The sequence below is a fragment of the Toxorhynchites rutilus genome, chromosome 2 (assembly GCF_029784135.1).
Source record: "Toxorhynchites rutilus septentrionalis strain SRP chromosome 2, ASM2978413v1, whole genome shotgun sequence".
Lineage (NCBI taxonomy): Eukaryota > Metazoa > Arthropoda > Insecta > Diptera > Culicidae > Toxorhynchites > Toxorhynchites rutilus.
Window position 1 is genome coordinate 254,779,327 of NC_073745.1, and position 14,929 is coordinate 254,794,255.

Below are 14,929 nucleotides of genomic sequence, written 5' to 3' on the forward strand. Positions count from 1 at the left end.
TCGATTCATCCATACTACTGCTCTGCTCTGCCAGACACATCGGGCTACTGTTCTATAAATAACTCAACAATGACAACTGTCTCCGCTGTCCTGTGGTCCAACTGGATAATGGAAGAACAGAAAGAATACCCTTACGCCTAAATGGCTACTATGTGAATGAACCATATGTAATGGTATAGAAGGAATACTGGCGAATGGCAACTGTGTAATGTGCTAATTATAGATATGATAACCATGTGACATGTACACGATTAAAATTCGGCTCTGTTACAGCTAAAAAATGCTAATGAGCCTTAAATAAATAAATGGGATAAAAAAAAATGCAATAAACTTTATGCAAATAAATCACTGTCATGATGTCTATCGAAAATATTAACATGAAACTAATATGAAGGAATTGGGCTGATAACGTTATAAGAGAAAAAAAACAACAACGAATATATCCGCGAAGAGAAAAGTTATGTGACCAAAAGCATTTTTTCAATTAGAAAAATGAAAAGGAAAAGCTAATGACGCTATGATCATCGTGAAAAATTTAATTTACAGAATTTCAGAAAGCTAGAAATCTGTTTACACGTCTGAACAACGACGCGATTATCACAGGAATACATCTAGAAAATCAGGTTCTACTAACATTTGGATCCTGGTCCAAATTAATCGTGAAGCATATTCCAACGATCTTTGTGATAAACCACTCACCAATCTACAATTGTTGCGAAAGAGTTAGTTATGCTTTAGATCGTAGCCGTGATTGCTTAGGGTAGCGCAAAGATTGAGCGTTGCCAAGCGCTGCACAGACCGTCAATCGCCGGTCGGTTGCGGCCCGTAGAAGGCTTGTCCTCCAGGGAGTACAAACTGCACACTGCCAGCACCGACTGAATGTTCCAACCCTCCTACAAAACAACCTGAACATATGCGACGTAGCAACAGGACAATTTTCAATTTGTTTTTATTGCCCCTCCGAGAGAGAGTGGAAAAGTGAAAGAGATGTGGTGTGGTGATGTGTTATTTTCGGGCGCGTCTTCCGTATCACGGAACGAGCCTTCGATGATTGAGAAAATGAGATTCCGTTCATCTGCGATGTGTGTGGATGTGTCTGATTTTGGCGAAGGGTTTCTAAGTGCGGCGATGACACGCAACTCGCTAAAGTTGCTGCTGCTGCTAGAGATAAGGTTTGATTTATGGTGACAGGGAATTTGGTGCCAATTTCAAAACACAATTCCACCGGTCGTATAATCGTTTGTTGTTTCAGTTGGTGGATTGATTTTTTTTCCTAATCGATGAATCATACTTTTCACCGAAACTGAACCCCACCAACAGGACAAAGTCTGTTCGTTAAATTAGCAGTGGAGGTACAATGTTTGGCATCGAATATCGAAAATTCCAATTGAAAGGAGAATTTAAATCGAAACAACGCTTTGTGAAACCCTCTCCCATGGAAAGGAAGCACCGATATAACATATCCGACATCCGGTGTAACGCTCAAGTCCGAACGCAGTGTATTCAAATCGCTTACGAAAGGCTTCATTAGTCAAAAATAATTCCACCAGGAATAGGGGAGGGGAACTACCTGTACCACGGTCAGGTTCATTTCCTATACACCTACCGAGGAAATCGATACTTGAAATAAGACACAATTTCCCGTCTTGGCTCTCGGCTCCCAATATGAAAAAGAGTAAGGCGAGTGGAATCAATTATCAAATTTCACATGCTCCATTGAACGGCACGAAAGTACTTTGGGCCACTCGAAGGTAAATTGATGTCTGATATCTTATGCCGGTGGAACTTATTTGCACTTCAATTAACTGCTCGCAGGGACAACGGTCGGTCGGCGGCCCGATCAAATGTCTGTACTCGAGGGTTGCGTGTAACGTTACTTGAGAATACACTTACACACAAACATTCATTTTATTTTAGGTTTCGAGAAGTATGTGGGATTGATGACAGATGTTGGACAGAAGGGCTTGAGAGTGGGCTATTACCTAAATCGTGGATTGTATACTAGCATTTTTAGCTTCGTTACAGGTGATCAACTTGATTATTGTGCATTGCGTTAGAATATCATGATATTAAAGCAGATTCCAGAATTTTCAAACAATATTTTGTCGTGTTCATCAGGTCAGTTTCTGATTCGCAGGTCGTATTGCAAACAATATCGTAACAATTGTCTGTATAATTTTTGAATGAATTTGCCACAATCACTAATCGTGATAATTTACATTTGTTTCTCGTATCTCATCTGTACAAACAATGTCTTGTATATGAGTAAACAAGTCAAGTTGATGTAGCGATAACAGTTTTTCTCGATTCGCAAATAAAATGCTGGTAAATATCTCATGCCTCATATAAAAACGTATACCGAGCTCCTCTGTCATTAACGTTTGGAGCGTAAAGGGTTCTTGATACGATCTCCAAAATGATTCGTAAGTATAAAACGTCCAACTATAAATGAGTCAATTTATCGTCAATTTAATGTAAGATTTTGGGTTTATGAAAATCCTACAGTTTTGACCGTAACACTCGGCCTCCTCATAACGGGAGGATATGCCTCGCTGCTGTGTCCCACCGATTTCGACCCGTCAGTGACCGTACACATTCCGCATCCTACCAGTTGTTCAAAGTTCTTAACCTGCGTGGGTTCACAACCGGTCGAGCAGGATTGCCCCGCGGGATTAGAGTGGAACGAGTCGGCAACGTTGTGCGATTATCGGCGTGCAGCAAAATGTACCCGCCCTCCAAATTCAAAGCAACATTTCAACGCCAGCCTGCTTTCCAGGAGCCAGTGTATGTCGGAATCGAATAGCTGTCCGGTGGCAACGAGTCCCGACGATCAGGTTGTATTTATGAAGCATCACAACTGCAGAAAATTCTATGCTTGCGTTGCGACGCATCCTGTAGAGCTGTCCTGTCCACACAATCTTTACTGGAACTCTCAGGAGTGTGTCTGTGATTACAATGTGGAGCCAGATTGTGATAAAGATGGATTTAGACCGGAGCCGGAGGTTGAAGTAGCACCGGCTGAAAGCGGAAATCATCCGGAATCGGACAATGAGGAGCAACATCTAAACGAGTCGGATATTAGTGAACATGTAGTGAGAGTGCGTCGCGAGGTCGAAGCGAGTTCTACTGAGAAAGTAGAAAGCTCCGCAAACTCGAGTAACTCTAGTGATTCTAGTAGCTCCGGTCACTCTGCAACCTCTGGACATTCCGAAAGCTCGGGAGGTTCCGACACTTCGGGCAGCTCAGGAAGCTCTGGAAATTCTGCACATCCAAATTCTACAAACTCTGAAAGTGCTGCGAACTCTGCAAATTCTGCACACTCAGAAAGCGCTGCGAATTCTACAAACTCCGGAGGTAGTGGAAACTCAGAAAGTTCTCATGGATCTGGCAGTTCCGGAAGTTCAAGTACTCCTGGACAATCTGGCACCTCGGAGAACTCTGGAAGTTCTGGAAATTCAGGACAATCTGGCAGCTCTGCAAATTCGGAACACGGCAAACCAAAACCAATTGAATCTGGGGGATCTATCCAAACCATTTCGTCTGTGGTTGTCCTCGTAGTAACGATAACTATGAGCGTTTTGTAATCTTACACAGTTTTGCACTTGCAGTATTTCATCAATTTTTGGTGAAGGAATGAAAAATTAATAAAGCTGAATGACGTATTCATTAAATCTTGTTTTCATCTTTTTTTCCCCTGTTGGGTGTGAACTACTGCGTCCATTATTTTGAACTATTGTGGTATACCTCTTTTTTATACTACACTTCAAGCTTATCCACTACTTATTGATGAAGGAGTAGACTGAAAGCTATAACGAGATAGGTGTCAATCAGGAATAATCTGTTTGATAAAATTTATAATCCTGATCGGCGACGCAGACCATATTTCCTTGAGTTCCAGAACAGCTTGGTCAAGGTGTTGAAGTCTGCGTCTAGTTAGAGCTCCGCAGTTACAGAGCAAATGTTCCGAGGTTTCGCTTTCGGCATTACAAAAGCGACAAATATCATCTTGTGCTGAACCTATGTTCTTAAGATGGTATTTACTCGGGCAGTGTCCTGTTACAAGACCAGTGAATGTGCTTAAATCTTTCTTATTAAGGCTTAGCAACTGTTGAGTAATTTTAATACTCGGCGTAATACATTTTTTCACCTGTTTAAGTTTTGCAGCCATCCAATTGGCTGTCACTTCCCTGTCCATTTTTTCAGCTCGCTTTTCAACACACAGTCGGAGAGTCCACAGTATGGTTCTGGACCAGTGAATGGTGAGTTTGAGTCGTTCCTGGCAAGTTCCATGTTGATGTGATTACAGCGATCGAGAGGAAGCGATAGTGGAAAACCACACACGACACGTGTGTGTGGGATGATAAATTAATTAAAACCACCTTCCACGTCATCTTCTGACCTGCAAACGATGCACGGCGAAGTGTCCATGGACGAAATGATGGCGATGGTGACGATTTGTGCGTGTCTGAGGAATATAAAAGTGGCAGTGGACGACATTTGAAGGAGTCGAGGGCTTTGAATCCACCGGAAAGAAGTTTGATGTTCAGCTGGTCTTACGGATGTGTTCCGGGGCCCGTTATTCCTGGTTAAGGGGAATTTCCTGTTGTACCACATCATGAGTAGTGCGATTAATTGCTACAGGCTGTGATGGTAAGATTATTCAAGTGCTCGCATTGGTGATTCATTAATAGTATAAGAGACTAGCTGACCCGACAAACTTCGTCTCGCCCAAAATTTATTTTTCGTTATAGCATCCACTTTCGAACGAAGATCAATTTCGTTAGCGCAAACATAAAATGGACTTATAACGCTTGTCAATATGTAATTGTAGAACATATACGAATTGAATTTTTCGAACTTTTCCATTTTTTTCAGAGTTTTCCGAAAATTTTCAATTGTCATGTTTGGTTGAAATAGGGCAAGTGCTCCTATACACACAACACACAGTCGGATAGTCCACAGTATGGTTCTGGACCAGTGAATGGTGAGTTTGAGTCGTTCCTGGCAAGTTCATCTGCTCGCTCGTTGCCCTCTATACCGCAATGGCCAGGAATCCAGTTCAATTGTACCGAACTTATCTGACTTAATTGCCGTAAAAGGGAAATGCATTCCCAGACAATTTTTGAAGAGCACTTGAAGGCATTTAGAGCTTTAAGTGCCGCTTGACTGTCAGAGAATATGCAGATGTTAGCATGTCTATACTTTCTTTTGAGGCAGACATTTAGACATTCTATTATTGCAGCTATTTCTGCCTGAAAAACTGTTGGCCAGTTTTCCATAGCCACAGAGATTTTTGTTCTGGGACCATACACTCCAGCACCTGTTCTGATTCCCATTTTCGACCCATCAGTGTAGAACATGATTGAACCATTACGAACGTTGGGGCCACCTTCATCCCATACTGAGCGAGAATGTTCGATCACTCTGTATGGAATGTCATAATTGGTCCTAGGTTCCATCCAATCATTGTTCATCTCTGAGGCTGGTCCAATGGGTAAAAGATTCAGGATGCTCAAGTGACCAGTTTTGTCCCCGTCTAGTTTTTTTTTTCCATCTTTTAAGCTTTAGAGCGCTTTTCTAAGCCTCTAGCTGAACATATTGGTTCAAAGGTATCATGTGAAGGATAGCCTCCAATGCCTTTGAGGGTGTACTTCGCATTGCTCCAGTAATTGCAACGCATGCTAGTCGTTGGAGTTTGTTTATCTTTTTTGTAGCTACAGTCTCCTTAGTCTTTGGCCACCATACAAGTGAGGCATAGGTTATCCTAGGCCGCACAATTGCAGTGTAAACCCACATAACCATTTTTGGTTTAAGGCCCCATGTTCTTCCTATCATTTTAGAGCAAGCCATAGAGCTGAGTTGGACTTGCTGATTATTGAATCTAAGTGCGCGTCCCAATTTAATTTAGCATCTTAGATTACATCTAGATATTTCACTGAAGCGCTGCTTTTTATTTTCTCTCCCCCAAAATGTAGAGACTGCAGATGCAGTTTTTTTCTTTTTGGTGAACGGAATAATATTTGTTTTTGAGGGATTTATGATCAGACCTTCTGTGATACACCAAGATTGTGTAAAGTTTAAAGCCATCTGCATTCTGCTCGACAACACGTCGTCAAACTTGCCTCGTACCATTATGACTAGATCATCGGCAAAGCCCACAACTTCGAATCCATTTACCTATAAACTTATCAGAAGGTCGTCAACTACAAGTGACCAAAGAAGGGGTGATAAGACCCCTCCTTGTGGGCAACCTTTCGTTGCAATCACATATGTTGACGACCCGCCCAACTCCGAGATGATTCGTCTATGTGTGAGCATGCCCTGGATCCATTTGACTATGCAGTTATCGAAGCGTCTTTTTCTCATCACTTGTGTCATTGATAGATAAGAAGCATTATCAAAGGAACCTTCGATGTCAAGAAACGCGCATAGAGCGGTTTCTTTTGACAAGAGAGATTTTTCAATTTTTGTTACAAGCGTGTGTAGCGCTGTTACTGTGGATTTGCCTGATTGGTGGGCAAACCGGTATTTAGATAATGGGCATTTGGACATGAATACAGACTTTATGTATTCATACAATACATTTTCCATAGTTTCAGCAGTATTGATGATAAACTAATTGGTCTGAATGCCTTTGGGAGTGATTTGTCACGATTCCCCGCTTTTGGAATGAAAACTACTTTAACAAGTCTCCATATCGAAGGAATGTGCTCTAGTATCAGACTTGCCTTAAAAATCTCGATTAGAGGTGGAATTAGTTTTGATTCTCCATTTTGAATCAGGGCTGGAAAAATTCCATCTGCACCTGCAGATTTGTAAGGTAGAAAGGATCTCACCGCGTTAACTACTCTGGCTCACGTGAAGACTAACCCAGCAACTATGTTAGCGACATCCTTTGCACTTTCAGGTCTTGTAGGGTGCCATCGAGAGCATTTTGTGTCGCCATTATAGCCAGGATTTGTATTCGAGTGGACAGATGTAGATTCCGGAAAGTGAATCTTCATCAGTAAGTCTAGTACTTCTGAAGCAGTTTTTGTAAACGAACCGTCGTCCTTTTTAAGGGAACCTAGCCCGTTTGAGTGGTCTTTTGCCAGAGTATTATTGAGTCTAGCAACGGTTGGAGTACTTTCAATGCTTTCGCAGTTATATACCCAGGATTTTTGTTTGGATCGTCTCAGTTCTCTGCTGTACTCAGTTAGAGACGTTTTGTATTGAGACCAGTCCGAACTAATTTTTGCTCTGTTGAACAGTTTCCGCGCTGTTTTGCGAAGCTGTTCAAGTCTTTTATTCCACCAAGGAACGTTTCTTGTAGACAGAGACTATCGTTTCGTTTAATTCTTTTGAGGCTGATTCAAGCTACTGAATCGACCGTATTATTGAGTTTAGAGTTTTTGACTCGAGTTCAAAGGAATACCGATCCCAGTTGTTTTTTTTTTGGGATCTCGGTATTCTCGTTGAACTGTCATGCCACCATCCCATTCCAAAATAATCTGTCTATGATCAGACAAAGACGCCTCTTCGGAAACGTGCCAGTTATGAATCTTGTCAAGAATAACCGGGCTACACAGCGTAAAGCGTTTTCATCTTCCTGTCATAATAATCATCTTGCTGTAATAAAAATTACTATACAAAACATACCTTTCGTAGCACCGTGGTAAACTAATTGAACGGGAACAAAATTGAAGTTTACTGCATGGGCGTTATCTATTGCACACCCCTTCCATCTACTCCCATCCTTAGCTCTAATCTACTCAACCATCTTATGCGCAGCATTTTTTATCGCACCTCACCAACGTCTAATAGGTGTCAAACACAGCTCGCCCGGTACAATAACATAAGAAAAGTGAAAACCCGTGCGTTTGTGTTGTGTTTTGCCGGAACAAGCCAGGCCAGGCCATGGTGATGTGATTGCAGCGATCGAGAGGAAGCGATAGTGGAAAACCACACACGACACGTGTGTGTGGGATGATAAATTAATTAAAACCACCTTCCACGTCATCTTCTGACCTGCAAACGATGCACGGCGAAGTGTCCATGGACGAAATGATGGCGATGGTGACGATTTGTGCGTGTCTGAGGAATATAAAAGTGGCAGTGGACGACATTTGAAGGAGTCGAGGGCTTTGAATCCACCGGAAAGAAGTTTGATGTTCAGCTGGTCTTACGGATGTGTTCCGGGGCCCGTTATTCCTGGTTAAGGGGAATTTCCTGTTGTACCACATCATGAGTAGTGCGATTAATTGCTACAGGCTGTGGTGGTAAGATTATTCAAGTGCTCGCATTGGTGATTCATTAATAGTATAAGAGACTAGCTGAGCCGACAAACTTCGTCTCGCCCAAAATTTATTTTTCGTTATAGCATCCGCTTTCGAACGAAGATCAATTTCGTTAGCGCAAACATAAAATGGACTAATAACGCTTGTCAATATGTAATTGTAGAACATATACGAATTGAATTTTTCGAACTTTTCCATTTTTTTCAGAGTTTTCCGAAAATTTTCAATTGTCATGTTTGGTTGAAATAGGGCAAGTGCTCCTATAGTGGAGGTAGTAGCAATAGTGGTTGTATAGTAATAAAAGTTGAACGTCGAAACAAATCGTAGACAGTGAAAGTTTTGATTATTATTCGTTGTTATATCGGGTAAGAAACAGTTATTTACTCATGCAAATACATATAGTGACTCCCCGATTTATTACAGAAAGGATTTCTCAATGAAGACTGTGCGGAAATACGGTGAAACGACCATTTCCCGCTGCATGGAGTTAGTGACCTCCAAGCAAAAGACTCTTTACGCAGCATGCAAAGCTTACGGCATTCCTCAATCTACCGTGTGTTACCGGCTTAGTGGCAAGTGGACAATAAAAGCTCGGAAAGGGCCTCAGACTGTACTTACCGACCAGGAGGAGCGGAAGCTTGTCCTATACTTGGCTACAATGCAGAAGAAAGGATTTCCGGTGACGAAACAGTTGCTGATGAATAAAGTAAAGGCTTTCTTCGAAACCAATTCTCGTCCTAATCCGTTTAAAAACAACGTTACAGGTTTGTATTTAATCTTTTTTAAATAGAGATGTGTTAAGAATATGGGTGTAGTCGAAAATGGTTGAAAGGATTTCTTCATCGGCACCGCGAGCTTACCTTCCGCACTTCGTCCGCCAGTGCAAAGGTCAAAGAGGCTGACATTCGCGGATATTTCGCGGACCTTGGCTCCCATCTGGAGAATAACAATCTCATGGCAGCAGCATTGAATCCAGGTCGCATGTTCAACGGCGATGAAACATCATTCTACATCCGCAGACAAAAGCCGTGCTTGCTATTCGCGGCAGCAAAAATGTGTACGAAGTTGAACACGCAGACAGTCACAAGAACATAACCGTCATGTTTTCTTTTGGTGCGGATGGATCAGTTGTACCACCAGGTGCTGCGGAGCTTTCATGACGACTGAGGTATCGGTAAAAGACCAAAAGGATGGATGGATACTACCAATTTTATGTTATCCATCAGGAATGTTTTCTATCCACATCTCCTTAAAAATAACATTCAATTACCGGTGTTTGTGGATGGGCACTCCTCCCATACGGCTGCGGAGGTGGCCGAACTTTGTTTGGTTTTGGGTATCGTATTGATTGCGTTATACCCAAATACCACGCGTATTACGCAGCCGGCAGACGTTGCCATATTCGGGCCTCTAAAGAGCGTTTGGGCAGATGCCATATCGGAATGGCGGATGAACAACGGAGGTGTGAATCTTTCGCTGAAGGACTTCCCCGGCGTGTTGCAAAAAGCGATACATGAAGGGATCAAAGAGGAAAACATTAAAAACGGATTCAAAGTTTGTGGTCTGTCTCCTTTTGGCACAGATAATGTTGACTACGAGAAATGCATTGCCAGGACAGTAACTGAGGATGACGACCCTCCTGCAGTATCCGATGCCCATGAACCAGCTGAGAACGATACTGTTGCATCCGATGCGGTTGAGGACAATCAAGACATTGCTAGGACAGTATGCGAGAATAAGGCTAGTCCGTCTGTATCTGATGCTTCCGAGACAGTTCATAAGGATCCTGTAGCATCCGTTGTGCTCGAGGGTCATGGATTAAACGAATATATTGTTGGCCAAGATGTTCTGGAAGATTCGATTATCATTCCAACGTCAACAATCCAATCTGCGATAGAATGTTTTGGCAGGGAACGCATAGACGAATTCAATGACGGCTCAGTCAAATCCGAGGAAGAAGAAATCATTCGACAGCTTTACGAGATGTTGCTAATGGCCTTTGGTTTTCAACATATGGAAGCCGCCAACTTGATTCCTGAGGTGCCGATTACTAACTCTATCGCTGGAGAGGATTCAGCATTTGTCGAGCAGAGGGGCGACGATTACTCTGAGTTCGAAGAGCGTAACATTACACCACTCAGAGCGCTGAAGGAAGTAAATGGAGACAACATTGCAAGACGTGGGGGTTCGCTTAGTAAGCGATCGATCGTGAGTTCAAAACTCAGGGCCCTCATTGACCATCTTTGTGTTGTTACAGAATAACTACGTCCACGCAACAATCATCAGCGATGGAGATCGATCCACGGTCGAAATAAGATCGATTCATCCATACAACTGCTCTGCTCTGCAAGACACATCGGGCTGCTGTTCTATAAATAACTCAACAATGATCAATCAACTGTCTCCGCTGTCCGGTCTAACTGGATAATGGAAGAACAGAACAAAAACTCTTACGCCTATATGGCAACTGTGTAAATGTTGTACCATATGCAATGGTATAGAAGGGAATACTCTAACGCCGAAAACATGGCAACAGTGTAATGTGCTAATTATAGATATGATAAACATGTGACATGTACACGATTGAAATTCGGCTCTGTTACAGCTAAAATGCTAATGAGCCTAAAATAAACAAAAGGGATAAAAAAAACATTGCAAGACGTAAAATGAGCTTCGCGGAACTGCTTCAGACGCCGCCCACTCAAAGAAGAAGCAGCAGTCACCGAAATTATAAAAGGAAATCTACCAAGTCTTGGCAGCTTCGGAGCGGCTTGCGGAAATTCGTCAACTTGAAGAAGAAAAGGAGAACGAAGTAGTGAAGAAGAAAGCCAAAGCAGAGGAGAGAGAGCTAGCGACAATTAGAGCCGAAGAACTGAAGAAAGAGAAAGCAGACATTCGAAAGCAGAAACAAAAATAAGTTGTGCAAAGTAAAATTGAGAGAAAGAGAGAGAAAATCCGAAAGCAGAAGCAGAAAGAAGTGCAACAACGAAAGAAAAAGAGAATAAGAAGCAGAGTAAACTGGCATAACATAACCGTCAGAAGCAACAAAAGCTGATGTTGCTTGAGGCACTGAAGCTGAAACAACATAACTAAGTTTCTGTCTGCTTATTATGATTTTTTTACATGGAGTTTATTTTTCGTTCGTTCTTTATCAATGAGACTTGTAGTCAATGATAGATTCTCCTAATACTGAATTGAATTTGTAATCAAATGTGCACGATGCACAGTCTTTTTACATATAATAAATCCAAGCCATGTGTTTTGTCCCATAATACGGTGGTATTTTTAATTAAAATTCTATGGAGAGAACCATAAACTATGCAGCTACAAATTGAATTACTTAGGGAGCTATCCATTAATAACGTCACGTTGTTGGAGGGAGGGGATTTCACAATTCGTCATAAATAATATGAAAGATATACGAAAGTTGTCACGGTGCTTCATGGAGGTTTATTTTCATTAAATGTTGCCTGACGTACTAAATGGATACTCCCTTATTAGTGCATACCATCTTAACCGTGTTCAAAATCTTGCTTTATGATGATTAAAGCCAGAAAAAAGTATTTAATATCAGTTTTACCTAAAACCCAGATATACCTTTTCATATACCTCCACTATAGATACGAGGTGCCATCATTATAGGAACCATGCCACCACTAGTGGAACATAAACGATCTTACAAAACTCTTATTTTCTTCAAAATGCATGCATTTTTAGTGCTAAAAATAGTTACTATTGAAAAAACAATAAAATTTTGAATCTAATGATGTGTTACAATATGAATATACAGGGTTTTCCATTTCGGGCTTCCGAAAATCCACACGTGATTGTTGAGAGGCCATTGCATCCGCCAAAAGTCACTGTTTGGTGCGCATTATGGTCTGGTGGAGTCATCGGGCCGTATTTCTTGGAAAATGAGGACGGCGAGATGGTAACTGTGAATGGTGAGCGCTATGGCCGCATGTGAACCGATTTTTTTTGCCACAAATTGAAGATATGGATACGGATGACATGTGGTTTCAGTAGGACGGCGCCACGTGCCACACAACACGACCGAACATGGCCATATTGCGAACGAAATTTGAGGTACGCATAATTTCGCGTTTTGGTGATGCCAATTGGCCGTCCAGATCATGCGATTTGAACCAGCTAGACTTTTTTATGGGGTTATGCGAAAGACCGTGTCTATGCCAACTCTCCGCAAACTCTTGAACTTTGAAAGACAACATTCGTGAAGTTATGACAGAGATACCGCCCCATATGTGCCGAAAAGTCATCGAAAATTACCTGTTCCGGATCAAGGTGTGCGAGGAAGCCCTAGGTGGACATTTGAATGATGTTGTATTTCACACATAATGGCATAAACAAAACTTTAATTTGAAATAAAAGTTTCATCGAAATTCGAATTCTAAGTGTGTTTTATTTCAATTTACTTTCGGAATTTAAAGTTGGAAAACCCTGTATATATATATATATATATATATATATATATATATATATATATATATATATATATATATATATATATATATATATATATATATATATATATATATATATATATATATATATATATATATATAACTTACGTTTTTAAATTAAAGGAGAGCGTTTTTAAAAAAGAACTACACTTGTTCACTGTAAGATTAAGACTAACTTTATTATCGCTTCCAGTTTACATGACTTATGATTTATGCCTACTCAATGAGCCGAAGGGAATTTGATACCTACATTCTCGAGTTGCGTACCGTTGCCTGTTATGCTGATTCGTGTTGTGGTGTCTACGTTGAATATGTTATTTCAGTGAAGATGGGACGTTTGGCCAAAAGTGATGATGCCGCTGTTTAGGTTGTTCGAGCTGGTGCATGGCTGGTGTTGCCGTTTGGAATTGACGGTAACTGCTCCCTCATGAAGTTCGAACCGTCCCGGTTCGATTTTAGCGGATGTTGGTTTCTCTGAATTTTCCTTCTTCTCTGGTAATGTTCTGCGGGGTTCTGGGAATGGATGCTGGCCAATTTTAAATACGTTACTAGTGCGTTTGTTGATTTTCGTTATGGCTATTACTATTCCAGAAATTATAATTATCGAAAATATTCCGATATTTGTTGAGATATGGATTGCAAATGATTCTTCTATTGAATCCATTCGTTCACGGTTGCGGATGTTTAATTCTTGTAGTTTTTCTATAGTTATATTCTCCTCGAGAGCGCCTTTTTCTATTTGTAGACCATCTAGCGATATTGCCAGTGGTGTTTGTTTGTTGTGTCTTTCTCGATTGTCAAACTTTGTGCCATTGATGATTACTGCACAGTTTGAGAAGTATATTAGAAAACTACCTGATAGTGTTCTGTTTGTCAGTTTGCAATCCGTTTGTATGAATACTTTTTGAACGTCCTTCAGCACGATATGGAAATCAGTTAGCCGCTTGACGCCTGAATTGGCATCGTGATCCACGAAGCTGCACTTTCCGGAAAATCCTCGTAGGATTTTGGAATAACATGCGTCGTTGGAAACGTCTATCAGATTGTTCTGATCGCACATGGTATTTTGTCCCACAGGTTGGCATCGCCCGTTGAGAAGATAAGTTGATTGGCTTCCTACTATTGCTGTCCTTGATGGTAGTTTTAGAGATGTTCCGTTGATTGGTAATGGTTCCAGCAGCAACTCGTTAAATATTTCCGTTTTAACAAATGGCACTGAGATAACAAAATATAATTTGCTGTTCTTAAAGACTATTTTTATACTTATAAATTCATAAGCCTGTTCTGAATTAAGCAATGTAATGTTCTGTTTTTCTAACTGATGCACTATGACTTTTAATTCCTCCGGTTCTAGGAAGTTCCTCGAAATCACATTTACGCGAGCTAATTGAATGGTTTCGAATACGGTGTCTAGGTGGTTTCGTATTTGGTCTAGGTGAAATGAAACTCTGATTACTTTGCTGAGGGCCGTGAAATTTTGGTTTACATTGTTGGGATCTAATATAGCTTGTCTATTTGAAATAATTTGTTTTACCAACTTACTTTGTTGGTCATTAATGGATTGGATTATTTTATTTATTCTATTTTGTAGTTTTTCATTGATTGTTGCTTGTAAATTGTTTTCATTAATTAACTGTCGATTTCCTGCCTTGAGATGTTCAATCTCCGTGTTAATTCTGTCTAAATCTTCTTGGTCTAGGTTTCCTGTAATTAATTTTATTGTAGACCCTAAAAAATTGAAGGCTCCTCTTCTGTGTCTCTCCTTAGGGGAAAGGATTCTGTATAAGTTTGTAATTTCATGCATTTTACTACGCAACATTCTTGTGATTTCTCTGATGTTAGGAAAGGTTTCTAATCCGGTGATTATGGTGTTGAGTTGGTTAAGTATAGGTTGGTATAGGTCGAGGTCTACTTCGTGATAAACGTGAATATGTCCGTTTTTGATGAATGTTGATTCCATTCGTATGGTCAATAGTCCGGGGTTTGTTGAAATGTCTTGAATTTGAATGATTTGTCCAAAATAAAGTTGCATTTGCAGAACAAGAAGGATCAACAGACAAAGTGCCATCTGAAAGAAAAAATATTATTAGTTATTATTTATTCTTTTTATATTATTTTTGTGTAATCTACGATTCGAGTCGTCAATAAAGCTTTTCAATCTGTCTTCGACAA

At 40.7% G+C, this 14,929-nt stretch overlaps 1 protein-coding gene and 1 pseudogene across 1 annotated transcript; both read left to right on the forward strand.

Annotated features, from left to right (window-relative positions):
* Window positions 1-2,268: 2,268 nt before the first annotated feature.
* On the forward strand, window positions 2,269-3,671 carry LOC129768434 (uncharacterized). Its single transcript, XM_055770089.1, has 2 exons — window positions 2,269-2,423; window positions 2,506-3,671. The coding sequence occupies exons 1-2, from the start codon at window positions 2,417-2,419 to the stop codon at window positions 3,582-3,584; spliced, it is 1,086 nt and encodes a 361-aa protein (XP_055626064.1). The 5' UTR covers window positions 2,269-2,416; the 3' UTR covers window positions 3,585-3,671.
* A 5,041-nt stretch (window positions 3,672-8,712) lies between these two features.
* LOC129766824 (uncharacterized) lies at window positions 8,713-11,369 on the forward strand (annotated as a pseudogene).
* Window positions 11,370-14,929: the final 3,560 nt, after the last annotated feature.